Source organism: Borostomias antarcticus (genome assembly GCF_949987555.1).
Source record: "Borostomias antarcticus genome assembly, chromosome: 1".
Taxonomy (NCBI): Eukaryota; Metazoa; Chordata; class Actinopteri; order Stomiiformes; family Stomiidae; genus Borostomias; species Borostomias antarcticus.
In genome coordinates, this window is record NC_140234.1 from 55,552,014 (window position 1) to 55,575,362 (window position 23,349).

Genomic DNA, 23,349 nt, shown 5'->3' on the forward strand with positions numbered 1-23,349 from the left:
AAACAGTACAGTTGCTTTTAAAATAATAGCAGTCCAACATCACTAACCAGATCAATCACTGTTTTTGGTAGAAATGATATTTCTACATGGCAAATAATCTACTAGTAGGTGGGGTAGAGTAATAGAAAACCAACAGACCCAACAGTCAAGACATGCATACTGCTGATTCTGTGTAATTGAATCATTAATTGAAAGTGGGGGGGGGGGGCATGTTCAAAATAATAGCAGCGTGGAGTTCAATTAGTGAACTCATTCATTCTGTGAAAAAACAGGTATCAAACAGGTGGCCCTTATTTAAGGATGAAGGCAGCAGATGTTGTACATGCTGGTTATAGTGCATTTCTCTCTGAAAATCTGAGTAAAATGGGTTGTTCCAGACATTGTTCAGAAGAACAGCGTACTTTGATTAAAACGTTGATTGGATAGGTGAAAACATATAAAGAAGTGCTTAAAATGATAGGCTGCTCAGTTAAAATGATCTCAAATGCTTTAAAATGGCAAGCAAAACCAGAAAGACGTGGAAGAAAAAGGAAAACTACCATTCGAATGGATAGAAGAATAGCCAAAATGGCAAAGACTCAGACAATGATCAGCTCCAGGGTGATCAAAGAAGATCTAAAGTTACCTGTGAGTACTGTAACAATAAGAAGATGCCTATATGAAGCCAAGCTTTCGACAAGAAGCCCCTGCAAAGTCCCATTGTTGAAGAAACGACATGCTGAAGAGGTTACAATTTGCCAAAGAACACATTGACTGACCGTAAGGGAAATGGCGCAACATTTTGTGGACTGATGAAAGCAAGATTGTTCTTTTTGGGTCTAGGGGCCACAGACAGTTTGTCAGACGATCCTCAAACACTGAATTCAAGCCACAGAACTCTGTGAAGACAGTGAAGCATGGTGGTGCAAGCATCATGATATGGGGATGTTTCTCATACTATGGTGTCAGGCCTATTTATCGCATACCAGGGATCATGGATCAGTTTGGATACATCAGAATACTTGAAGAGGTCATGTTACCTTATGCTGAAGAGGAAATGCCCTTGAAATGGGTGTTTCAACAAGACAACGACCCCAAACACACCAGTAAGCGAGTAGCATCTTGGTTCCAGACCAACAAGATTCAAGTTATGGAGTGGCCAGCCCAATCCCCGGACCTTAATCCAATAGAAAACTTGTGGGGTGACATCAAACAAACATCAAAAATGCTGTTTCTGAGGCAAAACCAAGGAATGCAGAGGGATTGTGGAATGTAGTCCAATCGTCCTGGGCTGGAATACTTGTTCACAGGTGCCAGAAGTCGACTCCATGCAGCACAGATGTGAAGCAGTTCTCAAAAACAGTGGTTATACAACTAAATATTAGTTCAGTGATTCACAGCAAAGCTAAATCTTGAAGCATTTTTCAGTTTATACAGTAAATGTTTGAGTTTGTAAAGACAAATGCAGACAGTTTTTTTGAACAGCCTAATATTCCTTTTTCTTCACTTTCTGTAAAGAAATAACAAATTTAATAAAAGTTTCGTCATGTTTTGATTTGGAATAGAATGTGCAGTGTTCCCAATGCATTTGCGTGTATGGAAATAAAAGCTATTATAAGGATTTTGAGCTTTACTCACTTTTGTAAACACACTGCTATTATTTTGAACACAACTGTACAGCTCCTGACCCCCCCCCCCCCTCACCCTCCAACACACACACACACACACACACACACACACTCCCCATGTCAAGGAAGCACAGCTGGGGAAAGTCTGTCGGTGTGTGGTCAGGCATGACCATGGTCGTGGTCAGTGTGTTCAGGGGGGTGGGCGGAGCTTATCATATCCATTACTACATTCAGTAGAGAGGATCATGTCCGGTCTGTTTGTCATCAGAGGGAAAGCTGAGGTGAATAGGAAAAAAAAAAAAATCCCACTAGATCTGTGGGATTCGAGTTTGCTTTTCCTCTGGATTCAGTCGGCTAGAGGAAAATAACACCAACAACAAGGGAATAACTGCAGAAAAATATCTGAATCTGATTCAGAATCAGGTTCCAAGATGCTCCCTCTGGAACCAGAGGAGCCTGTGCTGGCTTCTCCAGCCATGGTCGATGTTATAGGGAGAGTGAGACGGCTGCTCTGTGTTCCTGAGATACGGGTCTTTGATCTGACTCTTATCTGACCGCCAGCCCTGTTGAGTAGACCCAGCTACAACACCACACCACAGCTGTTACATTAGGGAGAGAGACTGTGGTCAATGAATAATAAAGAATAACATGAATATTCTGTGGGATGTACAATTGATAGGCCAGATTGTACTAGTTACTGTTATAAATGAGTAGTAGTACTAGTTACTGTTATAAATGAGTAGTAGTACTAGTTACTGTTATAAATGAGTAGTAGTACTAGTTACTGTTATAAATGAGTAGTAGTAGGAGGAGGAGTAATCTTCACCCCCAGCCCTGAGTAGTGAGGTGGACCACTGCTGTGCTGCCCTCTCTGCTCAGATGTTTATCACCCAGGGGACATGTTTTCTCACCACCGTCATGCCGACCCCCCACACCCCCCACACCCACCACACACACACCCTGCTCCTCCTCACCCACTCCCTCTGGAGCAGCCATTGTTTAACTTTAACATGAGGGACGAAGCATGGCACACAAACCACAACCAGCGCTCTTTGATGTGTTTTATGAGAGGGGAAAACCTTATGGGCTGGGTCCTCCTCCTCCTCCTCCCTGTGTAACCCAGTTACCTAAACTACTTCCATCACTCACACTGACCAATGTGTAAAGTGTATGTGTGTACCTACCTTACAGCTCATTACTGGTGTGTAGTGTGAAAGAGAGCCAAGCAGCAGAAGGGCAGGACTGTTTACAGATCGGGGGGCTGCATGAGACTGCTGACCTCGCCCGACACGGGGAACACAAAGCTAACGTGTAATTAGCCGTTGCTATTTTCATACAGCACAGCCCCCAGAGCTGCACGAGGCTGCTGTTTGAACTCCCAGTGCCAGGAAACTTTGAGGCTGTCAGTTTGGCTTTTGGTTATTATGCTTAACTTTAGACGCTCCTAACCCGCTCTGTGGAAAAGCCTGAGGACAGAGAGGGGGTCTGTCCCAGCCAGGGTCCTCTCATCCCTCTCAGCACCCACAGCAGGGAAACCCGTTTGGTCAAGGGAGCAATTTCCCAGAGTGAAAAATGAGTGGCCATTAGTAGAAAAATATAATTAGGTATATGAAAAACATGCATGTTGTAGTGAAGTAAGTGTACTGCTATTATGTAGTCTAAATCATAAGAGTGTGGTTCCCAACCGCCTCCAATACAAGACAACTGCTGTATCATCTGACTACAATTGCATGGTTTCACTCAGAAACAACCAGGGACCTCCAAAGTTTACTTCTGTAGTCTTTTTTGGAAGAGTTCAGTGAAAATTAAGTTTAAAGACAACTTAACTCTTCTTGCGCGACATTTGGGTAAGTTTGAGGTAAAAACTCTGTTCCCTCCTTCCTAAACCCTACATTCAACATCCTTTAAGCCGAGAGCTGGTAAAACCCTGGCAGCACATCAAAGCAGTGTGAGTGTCTGCCTCACTTCCTCTCTCCCCTTCCGTTTGTTGTGTCCATCCCTCGAGGTGTTGGAACAGAGACGGAGGCGTCGGGGAGGCCTAACCTGCTCTAATCAGATGGGCCTTGTTCTTCAGTGTGACGAGTCAAATCAGACTTGGCACTAGGAGTTGGCACCTTGTGTTATAGACAAATAAAACACAATGGCACACGTCACTGACAAACTTGCTGAAACTGTGTGAGAGGCAGGACTTGCAACTAACTTCACTGCAGTCATTAAATATACATTTTCGCTTTTCCTTCAACACAGATGTTGATATTTGCTACAACTTTTGCAACAATTATCTTTTACAAGTAATTACTAGCTGTTTATTTGACATCGGTGGCGGTTGTCTGAGCTACAAGACAAATTAAATCATGAATATAATCAGAAAATAATTGTGTAGAGCAGAATGTAAACCGTGACAGACCAGTTGGGCAAGTGAGAGTGTGTGGAGTGACAGTTGTGTGGAGATGACTGCTGAGAACTTAGTATGCAGATGTTAATAGATAGTATTTTATTTAAAATTAGGAAATTGACAAGCACTCATCAATCAACATATTAAAACATGTGTGCCATCAGTTCGAACAAGCTTACATGATGGCTCCTCAAAATAAATATTTTAAGAAGAAATAATACAGACAGAATAAGGTGAGATCCAAACCCCCAAAAAACAAACTAATAGCTCAGATATCGGAGGCGAAACATAAAAATGGTCCACAGAATTCCCAAGCTCAATCCTCCAACTAAATTGTTGTATAAAACATTTAAGTACTTTGCAAAATACAGAATCTTACAAAAGTTTTCTTCTTTTTTTAACTTCTTAAAATCACTGTAAAATGTTGGCTGGTATTATAGTTAGAGACCAGGAATTTCCATGTAGAATAAAAAGACAGAGAATGTGCTTCTGCATTTTTACATTTGTATTCACATACATGAGTGTGTAATCAAGGTGTATCTGACAGGTGTATTGCACAAGGCTGCTCTTCTTCAACCAATCACCAAGGCCCGCCTGTGTCTACTGAGGTGAAGATGCACACCTGTAACCACGGTAACCAGGGCCACACTGTTGAGAGGCAGTCAGTCCCGAGGCGCCCACGTGTCTTCAGAGTGACCAAGGCAGAAACCACTATCAACACATCCTCTGTGCCCAGGCTGAGGTTAAAAACAATTCACAGCCAAGAGATCAAGATCCTTCCAATGTTCTATCTAATTAGTACATGTTGTTATCAACAAAGTTGCTCACATTTTTCACATAAAAAAAGGATTTGGTTCCATTAAACAGTTCCTCCACTGCAAAAACACGAGAAAGCCCTCTCGGGGAGAGGATTTCAAGAATACAGGTTACAGTACAAAAATGTGGTCCAAGTTGTATCGCATGAAACATGCTTCCAGTACATCCCTCTACTAGCGAAACCCAGAGGAGTCAACAGGCCCAGGCCTCATGGCTTTTCCTTCAGCCTCAAGTACACATGTACCATATCTATTCTGATAGGACTGACTTGGCTTAGATGGTCAGCTCTTCACAAGCATCTTTCACTGACAACACTTAGGGAGCTTTCTGAGCACCCAACAGGTATCCACAACAGTATTTTACATGCAATCGCTTAGAGGTGTTTTTTGGGGGGGGACATTAGGGTCTCTGTATACAAGTCGTCAAAGACTGGGATATCAACTAAATAGTGGCTAGAGGATACTTCATTCACAGCTGTAATCTTACTTGCTTTAGCCTTACCAGCCATTTTGAATGTGCTAACCTGTAAGAGCATGTCAACAAAAGGCAGTTGGGCGTTGAGCTACGAACTGTATATGTAATGAGCTCTTCACTCCTTAGATCATTGTGATCAGATTGGTGATCCGATCAGTGGGATGTTTCCAACCGAATTCCACTATTCTTTCTACTGCAAGTGCAAAGGCTTAACAAAGCCCCTCACCCCCACCTCTCCTCTCTTCATCTGTACATCTGTGGTGCAGGAAAAACAAAACAAAAATAGAACTTAAAATAAACTCTTTCTAGGCACTGTTGATTTCCAAGGCTTTTTGTTGCAGATTGTGAAAACAAGGTTAGAAAACAAATATAAAAACTCAATCCCAGAGTGGTGGTTCTGCATACCAAACACTTTGTCCTCTGTTTCGGGATCCTCGCTGGTCAGCCAACACAACCCAACAGACTCGCGCCAAGTCCCGCAGTGGGGAGACTATGGCCAGTGAGTGTGTAAAGGATAAGTGTGTGTTGAAGTCCTCACGTTTTAAGTGTCCATGTCAGCCCTAAACCTGTCTTTCAGCCTTACTCTACAAAACCTGACCCTTTAGGCCATAATCTTCTGGGGGAACTCTATGGAAGCTTTGAGGAAGACGGAGTTGTCTCGGATGTAGTTCCTCTTCTTGATCTCCTCGTGGGAGATGAACTTGGGGTAGCCGAAGCCCAGGGTGCTCTCGTCCAGCGAGTTGCGAGCGGTGCTGCAGGGCTTCTGGAAGTTCTTCCAGTTGGGGTCGGGGTTGAAGGTCTCGGTGATGTGCTGGGGCTTGGACAGCGAGGGGTCGCTCTGGTCCAGGATGGAGAAGGTCACCTTGTAGGAGAAGGGCCACTCCAGCAGGTTGTCGTACTCCCCCGGCAACACGCGGATATAGATGGACAGGTGGGAGCCCTCCCCGCTGCCGTTCCCGTTCAGGAAGGCCGACACCTGCAGCTTGTAGCCGTAGCGGTGGGTGTAGAAGGGCGGGCTGAAGAACTCGTGGTTGTTCCGGAGCTTGGCCTCCTGGAGCTTGCGGGAGTAGTCGCTGAGCTTCCAGATGAGGACGCCGTCGTGGCTGACGGACAGCTCCTCCATCTCCCTCCGCAGCTCCAGGATCTCCTGGCGCTGGCGGCCCACCAGGTTGCACATCATGGTCAGGTGGGACTTGGTGGTGTCCTCCAGGTGCCGCCCGATCGCCAGCTTGGGGCACTGCCGGGGGGGAGGAGAGAGCGGTTAGGAGGAGTACACCGTGTGTGTGTGTGTGTGTGTGTGGTAGGTAGTGGTAGGGCAGCGGGGGTGGTGACTGAGCACATGTGCAGTGCATTGTCAAAGATGTCTGATTTCACACATACAGAACAGCGCAGTCATCTCGACGCGGTCGGCGAATGTTGTGTCTGTTGATCAGCTGCCCCGCTTGGAGCCTGTGCTGAACATCTGCACGCTTGCATGTGCCCTGCGCTGAAGCCTTCCCCGTCGGGGGAGGGGCACTTATGCATTTTGTCAGAACCATCTGCATTGGTAACACGCTCTGAGTGTTTCAGAAGCCTTGCTATTTGAAAAGCAGTCCTGGAGCTGACGGCAAAATGCCTGGTGCTCGTCTGCTCCTTCGCCATGAGCTCGTTTTGTATTCTCTCGTACTCACGTCGGTTTCAAAAATAGACAGAAATCTGCCGTCAGACGGTGGCAGAGTTGTGATTCTCGTTAAAATAAAGCCCACAGCCGCAGCTGCTGCTCGTCTGAGACAGCCAATAACTAACAGTGCAGTGCTGCGATGCAAAAAATGGCACAAAAGACAAAATAAAAACATGATGTGAGAAACGTTAAAACAAACAAGCTAGTAATGGAGGGAAATCAAACTTGATAACACCGTCAAGAACGATGACTGTAATCCAAAATAGAACGAAGCCTCATGTGAGCAAATAACAATGCATGAAAGAGGGTTTGATGGGAGCAGAGGTAGAGAGTGAAACTCTGGAGGAGGGGGGGGGGTCAACCTTACCCTGTGTTTGCAGCCGGCGTCTTTGAAGGGGCAGAGGACCAGGGCACTGCCACAGTTCTCCTTCACGTGGTTGGCCAGATCCTCCCTGGCGATGTTGGGTGTACCACACTGGTTTGGGCACTGGACAGGGAACCGTGGACAGTGGTACTGGTGGTTCTGTGGGGCAGAGAGAAAAATAATCGTTGAGATCTATTTCTCAAAGAAAGCCATCTCAGTGCCGTGCTTTTGTCACTGCCAATACGGTAAATTGACAAGAAGCCCTTTGGCGCCTTGTAGACATTATGAACCATTAACAACACACAGTGTATGTAGTGGAACAAATGGTCGTCTATAAAAACGTATGAATGGAATAATTAGGTGATTGTGGACCTGATCGAGGAACCATAAAACCTGGTCCCACCGAGGGGGGGCGTGGCTTGTCTGGGCTCATGAATCAGCTGAGTGTAGAGGAAGGGAGGAGAGTGTGATGGGTCTCTGTGCCTGCAAACAGGCTGTGTGTAACGGCAGGTGGTGCCGGAGTGAGCCCTGCCAGCAAACACAGCTGTGGGAGCCCGCAGTGAGCCGGCGCGGGGGGCAAGGGCGCCGTGAACGCCAGCGTTCATGCTGCCACCCCGCCTCTCTACAGAGCCTGGAAACCCTGCTTCATCTCCAACTGAGGCTTCAGTGTACCATCCACTAAACACAGCACTGACACCCCGAACCTTTGAGGTTCTCACGGCTCTGAAACGAGCTTTTAATAGCCCAGTCTGGCCAGTGGTTATTAATATACAATACTCATGGGAGAGAATCTACCCGTACATTTCACGTTATGCAATCTTAGAAGATTCGATTGTGAGAATGTGTGTGTGTGCGTGTGTATGATGTCTGACTGACCTGGATAGTGTCGAAGACAAACTCCTTGCCACAGTATTTGCAGGGCTGCGTTCGTTTGGGACACTCGGCCACGCTGTGCTGGGACAGGAGCCGGCGCATCATCCTCGCCCCGCACTTATTCTCACAGTAGACACTCTCCTGGGGACAGATGCCTTGGTGGTTCTGAGGGACAACAAAACACACACACACACTCACAGGTCACAATATTGGAGAGACACTACATCTAATAATAACTTAATGCATATCATACCCTTTCAGCTTTTTCTAATTAGTTGAATAAAATTGACTTCATAACATTCCTGGGGTAAATTTATGATCTGCGGCTGGGAATGGGTGAATAAGTCCTATATAAAAGCTGGAGGCACATTCATTATTCTGTTCCGGTATGCAGATAGAGGCCACGTTGGGCCTGTGTAAACAGAGGAGGGCCTGGCCTATTAGGACTAACAGAGGTGTTAGTGAGACCAGCCCTGGGGCACTTCTGCTCTGGGACTGAGAGAAAAACCCATACTGTACAGCATGAAAGGATCACAGTTCTGCTCTTTTCCCTGACGCCAACACGTGCGTGAGCGCGCTCGAAAACACGCTGCCGCCCTCCCGAGCCGGAGACACGAGCCCGCTGGGCGTCCTGCAGCTGACGCTACAAAGAGTCCCTTTCATTTGACCGTGGAAACCACGCGGCGTCCGCTCCTCTCCGCTCGCTCGCTCACCTCGTACGCCTCCCCGGTGAACTCGCTGCCGCAGAACTCGCACTTGACCTTGCGCTTGGGGCAGTCGTGCTGCAGGTGGTCGGGCAGGTCGCGGCGCGTCAGCTTGATGGGGCAGCGGTTGGGGCAGGGGATCACGTTAAAGGCGCAGGTGGAGAAGTGGCCCTGAGGGAGAGAGAGAGAGAGAGAGAGAGAGAGGAATGTGTGAGCGAGCGGCAGCCAGAACACCGTCGGCTCGTCCGTCATTTAACTAGGCAGGCCTCAGCCATGACGCACCAACGAGCAGGCAGCAGGAAGGAGACGAGGGTCAGAGACCGGCTGGACAAGAGAGTGAGAGAGAGACAGAGAGGGGAGATACCAGGACAAACAGAGTCTGGGAGAGAGGAGGAGATCCATGTTTTGTTTTGGGGAGAGTAAGAAGGGAAGACTTGACTTACAGGGACAGAGAGGCAGCCGGAGCGAGGACAGAGACGAGACACAAACCACCACCAACCTGCAGCTGCTTCATCTGGCCGGTCCAGCGACAGCCCTCCTCACTGTGGATGCAGCGGATGGGCAGAGCCAGGATCTGCTGCTCTAGCTCTGGATCTGGGTAGATCTGAGGAGCACAACCCACACCACAGGGTCAGCCCTGGGTCTGCGCACTGGCTCTCCTGATACCAGACTTTCAAGGTCTCCGCCTCCGAAAGTCTGGAGACGTCTCCATTGAAAATTGTTGCTAGAACAGCGTTGAAAGCAAATGCTACCAATCAGAACCACTGCCTACAGTGAAGGACCCGCCTTACCGGAAATGATGCCCTCCAAGAAAACTGGAGAATCATTAGGAAGGACCGCCTTTTAGACATTGGATTGGTTCTGCAATGCAGGTTTTTTTCAATCTCTCAAATTGTTTCCACCCTGTTTTAGCAACGAAACCTGGACTTAATGTCTTCAGTCTTTAATGTCTTCAGTCTCTAGTTGAGCGCAGCGTTTAGAGACTGACTCGTGAGTCTACTGTATGTACAGTAGGTCTGCGCAAGCAAGATCCGCACAACCTCTGGACAAACACCCTGGAGGTCAAACACCCTGGAGGTCAAACACCCTGGAGGTCAAACACCCTGGAGGATGTGTCTGGAGAGGGGGAATAAGAGGCTACAACCAGGTTGGTGCTCAAACTATAGGCTAATAGAATGTAGCCCTAGTCTTATAAAACGGAAGATCATCTGGTACCACAAGTGAACAACAAAGACGTTTCTACCAGTCCAGTACTGAGGAACATGTCAATGCTGAAATACATTGACTATTCAATAAAGCTTTAGGCAACGAGGGTCATGCAACAACGATATAACATTAGAGGACCTTCAAAAACCGTCATGAGACTGATGATTAATACATGCACCAACCATCAGCCATTTTATAGAATCATATTCGGTAAATGAGGGAGTCAGAGCAGAAGAGACATGTCCAATTCAATTCCCACAGTCGCTGATTAAGAGGGATGAGGCCTGTTTCTATCCAATCAAGCCAAATCCTCTCCCTATAGGACTGGATCCTCTGGATTTACACACACACGTGTGCGCGCGCACACATACACGCACACACACATGCGCGCACACACACACACACACACACACACACACACAGTATGTCAACACGTGAGGCTGCTCTGCATGCATCCCGTCCCCCATGGCGTACAGGCTGCCTATCACATGAGAGTACTGAACAAACAAGTAAAGTCACTTCCTCAAAATGTCGCGGCAGCCCCCAAAACAAACTGAACAGCTCAACTAGACACACAGCTCTTTCTTTGTAGCACATGGATCAAAGCATTGATATGTTATTTAAGTATTTACAACACACACTATATACATTGTGAATGAATAAGAGGATCTTAGGAAAAGGGTACTGTATACAGTATGTCCGGGCGCAATAAATATGACAATGAGAGTATCTATACTGGATCTCTGAGGTAAAATGTTTCTTGTCTAACTTAATTGTTCTGTTAACCATTCAAGTTTAAACAAATACAAAGAGGGTGGTAATTCTTACCGGTGATGTTTAGTTTAAATCTTTATGTTAAAATCTTCAGACTTCAAATCTGAGAGAAATTAAACAGTGATGTGTCTAGCAGCCTAGCCAGCCGGTTATCCAAATGGCAATGAAAGAATTTCCAAGCATAATCACGTGCTCTGAGGCAAGAAGACGAAGGAAAAAATCATCAAAAGTAAACCCCAAACACTCTTTCATTGTTCCAGCCTTGGAATCCGCAGGGACCGCAATAATGACATTTTAATAACATGGTCTTGGGCAGATCAGGGTAGTAAGCACTTTGGAGCTCAAACTTGGTTTTACTCTGTCTGTGTTGGCCAGTCAGCTGCAGCCAGGTCCATAGTAAATCCCCCTCATAACAACAGTCTTGCTTCTCTCTTTCAGCTGAGACATGTTTGAAATGCATGTTTTGCACTGGGTGACACCACAGCATCATTCTTACTGAGCCTGTTGATGGGAGGCCAAGGCCGGTGTGTGATGAGAAGTGCCCAGAGAGCTGCTCACCAGCAGGGGGTAATTTACAGGCGACTGGGAGCCTGTCAGGCCCAGGGTAAATAACAGTGTCTGACAGGTGTGCGCGAGCATTATCCTCTCTCTGTGTGTGTGTGTGTGCAGTGTGCTCCATCCTGACTAGCTCATAACAGTCCTCCTCAGGGCCCACGGCTCCACAGAGCGGGACAGGCTAACCAGCCCTAACCCACCGACCCCCCAGCCGGGCCAGATCCTCTCACTAAGAACCGCCTCTCAACTCTCAACACCTTCATTATGATAGAGGAGACTGTGTGTTTAACTGAGGAATCACTGGCATCATGGAACCGTTTGAAAATGAAGCCAGTGCAACCGCACACAATAACCAAGATGATAGATTACTGGTCATTGGCTCTTTGGATACTTTTGTTATGCTTGGTCTCATGCACAGTGAAGTATTAAGCTCTTATCCTTTCGCTGAAGGGAAATCAAGTCTGAAAAAGACGATTCTTTTTACATTTTCATCACAGTCAGCCACCATCAACTACAATCTGATTAAATGCTTAAAACAGAAAAAAGAAAAGAAGTCAAGAGTTCAATTAAAGAGATTTGGATGCGGTATTTTTACTCTGGAGTGGGGAAGAGATTTAGAAAAACCTCTGTTTGAAAGTGGTTTCCCAGATTATCTTTTGTACCAAACCAACCTAATGCTCAGCTTTCCCTCTGCAGTAAAATACGTTAAACTATTGTATTGTAATCTTTAGCTTTGGGCAGCGAGGAGAAATATTGCTTTTATACTCTACTCCAAATCAGCCACAACACAGTCTAGTGTTAACTTATACGTAGCTCCATATCCACACCAGTAAAACAGCCAAACCCCTGTTTGCTGTTGTTGTCCCAGAAATGGCTGTTTTGTCAAAGTCAGCAGCACCCAAAAATGGATCTCCATCGACAGCGACATTCCAGTGGAGATGAGCAGACCGTGGTCCTTCGTTAAGAAAATGACTGGGCCTCTCCCATAGGATGGCTAGTAGTCTGAACTCCCTCTCTCTCTAGGTCACTGTGCAGCCTGGGGCGAGGGACATGATGATGACTCACATGACCCCCTGATCTGCAGCTGCGGCCTCCTCTTAGGCCCCCTGAGCAGGATATGTGATGGGACAACATGTGACCCATTAATAATCAGAGTATGTATCCATGAGGATGTCCTGGGGACAGAATTTAAATTCTCTTTGGTTTTTGGAATGGCTCTACTGTCTTAAACATATCTTCCAAAATAGTATGACCAATTGTAACAGGGTCGCCAAGTTTGACCAACCAGCATGGAGTGAAATGTTGCTCTGAGGCATGTGTGTGAATGTGGGTTCTGACAGGCAGCTATGTGTGAATATGAGTGTGGTTTTGACAGGCAGATGTGTGTGAATATGAGTGTGGTTTTGACAGGCAGATATGCGTGAATATTGAGTGTGGTTTTGAAAGCACTACTGTACCTTAGCATAGTCTAGGGGTAACTGGTCCTCCGGGCACTTGAAGACCCCCTCACTGTAAGACACAAAAAGGAGAATACATGTTAATAACGTAATTGGATGTATTAATGTTATATTAACGGTCTGGTCAGCCTTCCCTGCACAGATCTGCAGTGCCCTTGCCTTTCCTGTTTCTACTGTACATCAGAGCAGCTCTGTGACTCAGTCCACGATGGACCCCCCCCCACCCCCCCGACCCTGTTCTCACACACACACACACACACACACACACACACACACACACACACACACACACACACACAATCCAAAGACATACAGCCAGATTACTTTCTCTGAGCCATTGGCTTTTATGTAGTTGCCCTTGCATCTCTCTTCCCTCCGAGGATTTATTTCCACAAATTCGGAGTTTTATTACTAGTGAGGAAAAGATCCCGTTCTGGAGCCTGATCTAATGGGGGCCCACGCTTCCCCATCCCTCCCTCATTCCCCCATTTTCCTGCTCTCATGTCTTAAGATAGGGGGGGTAGGGAGTCTTCCTGCTGCCTGTGTGGAGCCCTAAGCCCAGTCTTTGTACTCAGCTCTCCCCTCTCCCCCAGGACGGGAGATATTGATTGGTGATTTGTCTGTCTGTAGAGCGAGGCTGGTGGCGTCTGGGCAGCTCTCTCTCTCTCTCTCTCTCTCTCTCTCCCTCTCTCTCTCTCTCTCTCCCTCTCCCTCCCTCCCTCCCTCCCTCCAATTTCCCTAGCAGCAGCAGAGGCAGTAAAAGCCCAAATTAAGATCCGAGACCTGTTCTTTTATCCAGCAGCCACACAAAAGAGCAGCAGTCTAACTGCCCTGGTTTAGGGCTGTTTTTTGTATCTTTTTTTTCCTTTTTTTTTTTAAGAGGCCAGATGAGTCGGGCGGCACGGCTCATTAGGGCAGCCCCCTGGCAACTCGGCACGTCCCGAGCCCTGATGTCATCATGAAATATTCACTCTGGTAAATAATGGAGTTGACTGCAGTAGGCAGGCAGGAGGGGCGGGGGGGGGGGGGGGGGCAGCCAGGCAGTCAGCCAGCGACACGGAGAGAACGTTAAAAAGGCCATCAGCGGACGGTCCCCGGAGATGCATTAATGAGACTTCTGTCTGTGGTGCTGTGATCCTCTGAGGCCCCTGCTGTGTTGTAGGGCCCCGCCTGTTATATAGGTCAGGGGTCGGAGGGATCGAGAGGGGCGGTCAGCTGCGCAGACATGCTGACCTCGTGTCCCATAAGCCTATTGCGATATCACTGCGACAGACGGGTCCATCATTCCAGCACCAGAGTGAAGATGCTGTAACTCTGAGATCCTACTTCGCATACTGTAGCTTTTCATGAGCACACTGGAGTTACAGACTAGTAGTCGTAATGTATTTTGGGTTAACGCCCTATCTGTCCTACAATGGAGAGATAAACAGACAACATTTAATGGACCAATTTTTCCTGACCCCGCTGTCCCTGAGGTAAATAAGTAGGCTAATGTAAAATTCTAGTGTGTGGAGAGTAGGGCAGTGAGTCCCTATTGACCAACCAGGGAGCCATAGTGCCTTCAGCTGATTGGCCCCAGTGTCACCTGACACCGGGCCCCCGGAGACACACGGGTCATGTGATCAGACCCATGAGGGCGTGCGCTGTACTCTCTGGCCCAGCCCCCCAGCGGCTACCAAATCAGCTGCACGGAGAACAGACCGGGGAGCGGGCAGGGAGAAGGAATGGTGGAGAAGAGGGGTGGAGGGAGAGGTTAATGCATGAAGAGACAGCAGTCATTCTAGTCTATTAGGGTCACTGTGTCAGCAGGGAGCCGCGGACAAATGAATAACGACAGTGGGGCAGGGGGGGAAAAGGGTCAATCGATTAGCCGAAGGAAAAGCCCAGTCGGCAGGACGACTCACAGCCTGCCTACTGTGACATCATGTACTCACCTCCGCCGTTACAGACCCATCTACTCTACAGTGAGGATGACGGGACTAGTTACAGAGACACAGACCTAGTGTAGGAAGGGACCGAAGATTGGACTCTTCCCCCGATACAACAGGAAGTGGGCTCTCCTGTGTGTGAGCAGGGCTACAGCTGGAGGCCCCATCCAGCCCTGGTCCCCTCCCTGATCCACAGAGAGGCAGTCAGGCGAACCCCCCCCCCCCTGAGTTGCAGAGGACGTCCTGCAGCCACACACTCATCTAAGGCCCACTGTTGATAATCCCTCCTGACCCTGCTGCCTGCTCGTTAGTAGAGCTTGTTGCCTTTATGTGACAGCGCATTAGCAGTGAAAGGTGTGTGTGTGTGGGGGGGGGGGGCATGGAAGCGTCTTTACAATTCTTTACAGCTACCCTCTTCACTTTCTGATGGTGTGTTTGTGTGTGTGCAGTTCTATGAAGCACTGTGCAATTGTGAGCGGGTAAATCATACTATTGTCATGACGCTGACTCGGAAAAGGTAACGCTCCTTTACGCACAGCCTCATGGGAGGGACCTCGTACTTTATCCACTGAACTCAACAACAAGCAACAACTAGCAACAACGACGCTAGCACTGATATACACTTTCACAGCAGCTCCGGTGTCACCTCAGAGAAACATACGGCTGTGATACTTGGGACAGAGACAACGGCGCTCCCAGCCCAGTCAATGATTATCCAGGGAGAGAGGGGCTGATAAGACGAGCCAACCGATCACTCTTGTTGGGGGACACACTGCAGAGTAGCCTAGTTGTAACCGCACGTGTTTAATGCAGTCACCCAATTAAAATTTCAATGGCCTCCTCTGTCTTCTCTCACCGTGAGAGCAGGCTCCGCAGCTGTTGTGGCACAGCGCAGGCCAACGTGAGATCCGGACCCTCGGACCAACACAGCAGCAGGCTGGATGGGCACGGCCCAAAGCTAATTACATGTTCAAATCACCCCACTTTCACAGGCAGACTAAGGCTACCGTCATATTGGCCGAGTTAGCGCGTGACAAGGTACATGAACATGACACTAATTAGGCACATTTCCCTGCTATGGGGGCTAAAGGCGTCCCACAGCATGGCCGATGATGCCCCCCCCCCCCACCCTTCCTCCGCAGGGTGCATATTAAACAGCCATCCGTTCACCCAGTGATAGCAATGAGGACAGCAGTCCAAACACTGCTCCGTCACACCTTCTACAGCCCCTGACAGGCGAGACAGTGAGAAGGACAAATCCCCCAGGTTGGACCCTGGTGTGTTACGGTGTGTGAAGCAGAGGATCTCTCTGCAGTACAGGCATGGCAACCACACACGGCGAGAGCGTCGGAACGACTGCCTCCTCACCCTAGAGTGACTTTGGGACCTGCCATGCTGCCGAATCACAGCAGGGACTGCCAATCGAATCCCCAGTGTTTTTCACTGTAGACGTCAGGGCTGTGGTTGGAACGTCATCAACATCATGTAGAGTGTGAGCATGAGAAGGGCTCGTCTGTAAGATCATAGGACGGGTGTGTCTGTGACACATTAGCACTCGAAACAGACTTCAGCCAGCCTGGTCGTAGGAGGTATTTCCTCAGAGAAACTTTGACTGGGTCGTCTGGTGGGCTTGCCTATCTTCTCCGGGAGCTTACCACAATGTTTTATGTTCATCCTCTGGCAAAATCCCTTTCTTTTCAAGTAAAGAACTGGATTAACTTCTGTACACAAACAGAACCTTAAATGTCATCAGCTGTCTCCATTCAGGCTTCCTGGCTCTTATGTCTCCCAGCTGATCCCAATTCCATGCTTTTTTATTCTCAGGATGTTTAGAGAAAACGGGAATCTTGTTTCATCTCTGCAGGGGTTCCCATAATCCCTTAAACCCAACCATTTTTTCTGTTTATCTGTGTGTGTGTGTGTGTGTGTGTGTGTGTGTGTGTGTGTGTGTGTGTGTGTGTGTGTGTGTGTGTGTTTATCTGTGTGTGTGTGTGTGTGTGTGTGAAGGAGGGTATTCTTGTCTAATTCCCACCTTCTAGTTTCCGGCAGTAGTGAGAACTGCCTCTGTTGTTCTTCCCACAACTGAATTTCCAGCGATATCAATACATTGACGTCCATTAGTAGTCTACAAACAACAGGGTAATGAATGACGTTCTTATGTTGGAGCCAAGACAGGCAGAGGGTATTAGAGAAGCTGGGGGGTTGAAAGAAGAAGGGAGGGTTGTTCATCAGTGAGCAGGTGAAGGAGTGCACTAGCCTTCCATAAAGGGAGGAGTACCTGTCTGAAGTGCAGTGCAGAGTAGGGGTGTGCCGGTAGCCCACTATTTAGGGGCCAGGCAGCATAGCTGCCGGAACCCTATTGTATTTGCCTATATTATTATTCTCCATCTTCCACTGAAGTCTAACTTCCCGTGGACAAAAAATCACCAAAATTTGCACATAGCTCCAGTACTATACCCAAAGTCCTCAACCTGCATTGTAGGTCAATAAACCTCAAGGTGGCGCTACAGCAACAGTCTAAAGTTTAAAACTTTAAAAAATCATAACAAATCAGCCATAGGTGCTATCACTGTAAAACCGCCACGTGAATGTAGTCCCAATTGAGACAAAACTGTCATATGCTTTGACCTTGCAGGAATTTTGAAGTCCATCACTCTGATTTCTTCCTAAACTGTAAAACCTATCAAACCTTTCTCCTCCCACATTTTTTGTTCAATTGACACCAAAATTGATCTACTGTATCGTCAGACTGTCCTTACCAAACGATCCTCACAGACTTTTGAATTATGAAAAATTGAGCCCACAGCACATCAAAAAGTTTTACTGTTAACAGTTCTGTATACAGTTCCTATTAATTCTCGCCAAATCAATGTCTGATCATCCTCATAAAAGGTGACAACATTGGCCACATATCCAAGATGTAGTATGATTTTTTTCAGAATTTTTTCTCAAAAATTGAATTTTTTAAAATATGTTTAATTCTGTCCTCTGAAACCAACACTTCATACAAAGAAAACTGCGTTACCCACAATCCAACGCAAGCTCCACGAATCTGAGACATCGCTGTTGGCAATCCTACCCAACCCCCGCCGAGGATTACAATGACTAAATCGATTGATTGGCTACTGACTGAGCACACAGCTGCTGAAGTCAATGTTCAAATATGAAGAAAAGCAAACAAAACCTGTAAAGATTAATAAACATACCTCATCCCACATTTTTCAATCAATTAACACCAAACTTGCTACACTGGATCTTCAGACTGTAATTCACAAACTCATTGACCAGATTATTGAATTATCAAAATCGAGCTTACAATGCATCAAAAGGTTTTACAAATGTTTTACTATACCATATGAATGTACAAAATGAACATTGGAATGTCAACTTTCTTGTTGTCTTCCTATTCTCTCGCTTATTGCTCCTAAACTTGTCGGAAATTGCCTGGCCCCGCCTCATCGCTGCGTAGCAGCTTTAATTGTATTTGTATTTGACAGCTAATTATTCTTATTCGTATTCGGAAGTGGGCGGGGCTTAAACAGGAAGTCGTTTCAAAACGGTTTAAACTGAGGGGAAATGTCACTTCTTTAGCCTAATATTAATTGGCATTGTAATTGCTATGCTTTCAATGCATCAGAATTGCTGTTTATATATTATTATTATTATTATCATTAATTATTAAGTATAATTCCTCCTCATCATCATCCTGTATGTTTTTATTTTAACAAACTATGAAGTGTCAGAACCCCACCACCACCCTTAACTGGGGGACATTCTATATTTAGTTAGAAACTGAAAAACATTTTTCTAAATCAAAATATAAGTCCTCATAGCAACTTTGCTAGAACAGCTATAGTAGCTCTATTTCTCCCGTGTCATAATATCTAATATATTATCTGCAACCATGTGACACAGGCAGCAGTAATGGTTTTCACAAACCCAGCAATAAACATGTATTACTATACATATAATTGAAATTAATTATAAAATAAAATGTAGCCTAGGCTATAGGCTAATAAGCCGAGGAACATGACTATAGGCCTAATTGTAGGCCTATAGCCTACTCAAGTTTCAACAATGCTTAAACCATGGGTAAGGATATTGTAGTGAAATTATTCTTATTATTTTTTTACATCTGTTTAAATAGTTTAGTATTGTTATATCAGACATAAGGACTTTGATTATAGCCTATCTTAGGCCTACACTAGACTACTCTGTTGTGCTGATAACTGAACGGCATGGATCAAACATTTGATCAGTTGTGTTTCAGTTGTTAAAATGTACTTTCATAATTATTTCATATTTCAAAATAGCCGGATATTATATAGGCTAGTGAGAGGCTGAGCATGCGTAGCTGAAATAACTAGCGTTAGCTATATTACACTGAGCTAACAAGCTAGCTACCGATGCTCCTCTGCTCAAACAAACGCTACAGTTCACATAGGCTATTGCAGCAGGTAGGCTACGACAAGAAAACAAAATCCACTAACTGTCTCAATCAAGAGACTAACTTTAACTAGGGACAAAAGCCCTCGGTGCTGCTTACGGTCGCTGCCTGCCTACTATCTGGCTCCTCAGCGCGCTCCAAACTTTCTCTCCCTCTCCGCGTTGTCTAGACGTCACAGACAGCAGGTGCGAGACTGCAAGCGCGTGCGCCTGTCTCTCTCTCCCTCGTCGCGTCATGTCAACAAGCAAACAGAACGTGCGCGTATCGCTCGCTCATACAGTATTTGACTGTTCTCCCCCCTCCCAAATATTTATTACAATATTCGTACGAATTTACTATTCGGGAAAAAGCGACTATTTGTGCTCATCCGAATACCGTATTCGTATTCGGGCACACCCCTAGTGCAGAGGTCAAGCAATCGGCCCCTTCCGAACAGGCGTGTTTTGAACAGGCACTGCACTAGTATCATGAATGGGGTGGAGACAGAGGGGGCGGAGCCGGTGTTTTAACCTGTGACACGTGATACTCTGGGAGGGTAGAGCTCCCTGCTCTCTTCTGCAGGTTCAAATTTCAGTTGGGACAAAGGCTCCCTCACCTCAGCTCCTCTCATTTGTCTCTGAGGGGGACGGGCAGTGTCTTTCTCTACTTTCTCTGTGGATGATGTCACCCTGACACACAGGCGGATTAGCTCCCCCCCGATAGGTTGGGAGGGTGAAGGGGTGTTAGTTTGTGTTTTTGTTTTCTCACCAAGTAAGCTTTATTCCAAGCTGTGAATTCAGACGGTGTGTTTTGGACTTCTGTGTATCTGAAACTTGGTTGTTGTTTGATGGAATCAGGCCCCCTGGCTATGCTCTTGCAGAAAATGCCACCTGTAAAATCCTATCTGACTCACATCATAAAGGTTTTCCAATGACCACTGACAGCTTAATGTGAAGCCACCATGCCTGACTATCTGGAAGTCACGGTCGTCTACAGGAGAGCAGAAAAAATAAGCCTGAATGTCTGTCAACCATAAAGCAGGTGAGACACACTAAGATTAGTGCAATGGCTTAAAATTCAGTTTGGCCATGCCTGTCCAGATTGCATTAGGTCCCTACAGCAGACTGGCTTTTTGGAGGAACAGATGCTTTCAAATGTATTTTTACTGTTCTGCTCTGCCAGATCTGGCACAAAATGATGCAAGTGGAAGAAATCGTAATACTACAACGACGGGTGTGTGGACAATTGTCTGGCAGCCTTCTCCTAGCTCTCTTTCCTGCTCATCCTGAAACAAACTCTCCTCACTTGCATGAAATGACTGACTGAGAATGCTATGGGTAAAAGGTACAGCTGAGAGCTCGTACAGACACAGGATTCAGATAAACATCTCAAAACCAAGAGAAGAGCTTGAAATATGAAGAAAAGAAATAGGCAAGCAGGTTACCCATTTCCTGGTTCGGACGATGGCTAGCATTTGAAGATATAATTTAATAAAAGATCATAGAGCCTAATCTGAGATCATACAGAACAGGATTGGGGTAAAATAGTTTCAGTTCCATCAATTCAGAATTCACAATAACATATTTTTGGGGGAATTATTAATCTTCGGCGCTGAATAAAATTGTACAATTTGGTAATTTAAAGTGACTGTAAAGTGAATTCCAAGATTTGTTTATATGTGTTTTGAACTAGGTTTTCGAATAGTTGTGAATGTTTATTTTCACTCAGATTATTGTGGATGCTGAATTAGACACTAAACTTTGACATCATATGCACCAAGTTACAGTCACTTTAATCCCTAATTGACCTTAATCCTACTTTAGAATGTGCTTATTTTGATACTACAACCCAGGTTTCATTACAGTACTTATGGCTTACTAAATTATATTAATTTTTCTTTGCAGCTCTCCTCGCACTCACAGTGCTGACATTTGAGAGCACAAGCCATCTGTGAGCTAATTCACACAGTCCTGCCACGATCAAAAGGTTAGCAAAATATCAATTCATTTTTCAAATGTCAACTTTGTTTCTCAGCACTAACGCAGGCAGTTCTTAAAGGGTAATAATGTGTTAAGGTATACATATTCTCAGAGTATAACAATTACATTTCCATCAGGAATTTAAATTGCATACAGAAAAGTTATTTTATCTTGGGAATGCTGAAGGGAACAAGTTAACACATCAAAACATGACATTTATATATATATATATATAAAAATGTTGTCATGTTTTGATGTGTTAACTTGTATATATATATATATATATATATAAACCCATGACAAAACCATGTATGCTGATATTCAAGAAGGAAAAGGCATAGCCTACACAAATGTTCCTGAGGCACAGGCAATTGCTGTAAGAATAGGTTTTGGAATAGGTTTTGTGCACAGTTGAAACGGTGACCTGAGGTACACAATGTGGTGCTACACAACCAACACAATAATGACTCATCAAAATGCTAGTGGCCCTGCTCTGATTCAAGAACACCTGTGTTCTGCCCTCACACCAAACAATGTCTGACCCCCCAAAGAGGTGAGCCACCTGCCAGCATCAGGCACAAAAACAGAGGAGAGGGCAAAAGAGCACAGCAGAGGGTAAGAGCAAAGAAGAGGATAGAAGAGAATAGAGGAGAGGTGCGGCCATCTTGGGCTCAAGCCTCTGAGATGTCATAATCCATTCTAGAGTCAGAGCTTACACTCTCACAATCCATTTGGCCATTCACCATTAAATGACAGGACAGGAAGAAAGGAAGGTCCTTCAAATCAAAATCAAATCAGTTCTCAGCAAGCCTAGAAATATTAAAGGCATTCTTGTCGACTTCGTATTTTTCTAATGATCAGCTGGAGGAAAACATTGATATACCCTCAATCATTTTACAGTATGGTTTCCTCAAATGCCCTGACCTTGACTAGTGACCTATAGCTTACTGATAGGGTCATGTGCTCCACAGTTTTGACCCAATCACTGTCCTGCAGAAGAGTGAACACAAGACACAGAGTAAATGTTCCATTTTCACAGATTGCATTGTATCATTGCATACACACAGGCCTTGGGCGGTTCTCTTATAAATAAATGCACAAATGTAATGCATTCTCTGATAATTCTTCCAACCGATTCCATCCCCATGGATCATGCACTTCTTGCAGGAGGTACAGGAAAAAATCAATTCAATTTCATTAACTCCTGCTGATCTGGGCCCAGGGTGGGGGTGGAGGAGAGCGGCCCCATCAATCCCACAGGGAGCTGAGCTCGCCCTCACACTCACTGCCCAGATTAAGTAGAGGCAGGCTAGGAGACCACCGGAGCCAGCATCACTCCACTGAGCGCGTCAGATGAACCCAGGAGAAAGCGTCCCCAGAGAGACGGTTGTGGTGAGGGCTTTAAACAAGAGGGGTTTACTGTATGTTTGGATCTAGAGAGCGGTGGTTCCTCGTCACCCATTCGGGCCGTTGAAAGCCCTGCGGTTTTACATGACCCACACGTGGGTAGGGGACACTAGTGTCTGAGAAGCTGCTAAAAGCTGCGGTCAAGGTATTGGATGGATGGACACACACACACACACGCACACGCACACACACACACAGTGGCAAAGTGGAGCATGGATACGAGAAGAAGAGCCAGGCTGATAATCTTTAGTCATCCATGATGGGACTCAAATTAGGGTCTGCGCTAAATGCATTTACCCCCAACATATGTGAATTAGGGCCGTTTTAATTACAGATGGAGGATCTAATTTTAGCTTTGCTTTCCGGGGCCAGATGTCTGCTGGGGGGTGATCTGCTGCCACAGCTTCTGCCTTTCAAGAGCTGCCGTGCCGCCACACTAATCCAGAGGAATGCCAGCGTTTGGGCAGAAAGGCTTTGAGAGCGCCAGAGTGTTGACTAGCTTTTCAGAAGTTGCGCTCATCATGCAGACAGTCAGGTCATCCCTTCTCAGACACAGAGGGAGCGATATTAGCCGTTCTCCTCACGAGGCTGAGCATGAGATTCAAATACCGCATATCTGAGAGGAAAATGTTCTGTTTCTCCCCCAAATTTCACTGGACTGGAGGTGTTTTGTCCAACCGTCTCCTGACTCATGTCAAGTATTACCGGCAGGAGATCTGGCAGA

General features: G+C 46.2%; 1 protein-coding gene across 1 annotated transcript in view; it reads right to left on the bottom strand.

Annotated features, from left to right (window-relative positions):
- Window positions 1-4,257: 4,257 nt before the first annotated feature.
- Window positions 4,258-23,349, bottom strand: part of traf4a (tnf receptor-associated factor 4a) — a 30,787-nt gene continuing 11,695 nt past the window's right edge. The window contains exons 2-7 of the mRNA XM_084445812.1: window positions 12,886-12,937; window positions 9,393-9,497; window positions 8,903-9,064; window positions 8,193-8,354; window positions 7,320-7,475; window positions 4,258-6,529 (exon numbers count right to left, since the gene is read on the bottom strand). Coding sequence (XP_084301938.1) covers window positions 5,894-6,529; window positions 7,320-7,475; window positions 8,193-8,354; window positions 8,903-9,064; window positions 9,393-9,497; window positions 12,886-12,937 — 1,273 coding nt within the window. The 3' untranslated portion in view covers window positions 4,258-5,893. The remainder of the gene's footprint in view (window positions 6,530-7,319; window positions 7,476-8,192; window positions 8,355-8,902; window positions 9,065-9,392; window positions 9,498-12,885; window positions 12,938-23,349) is intronic.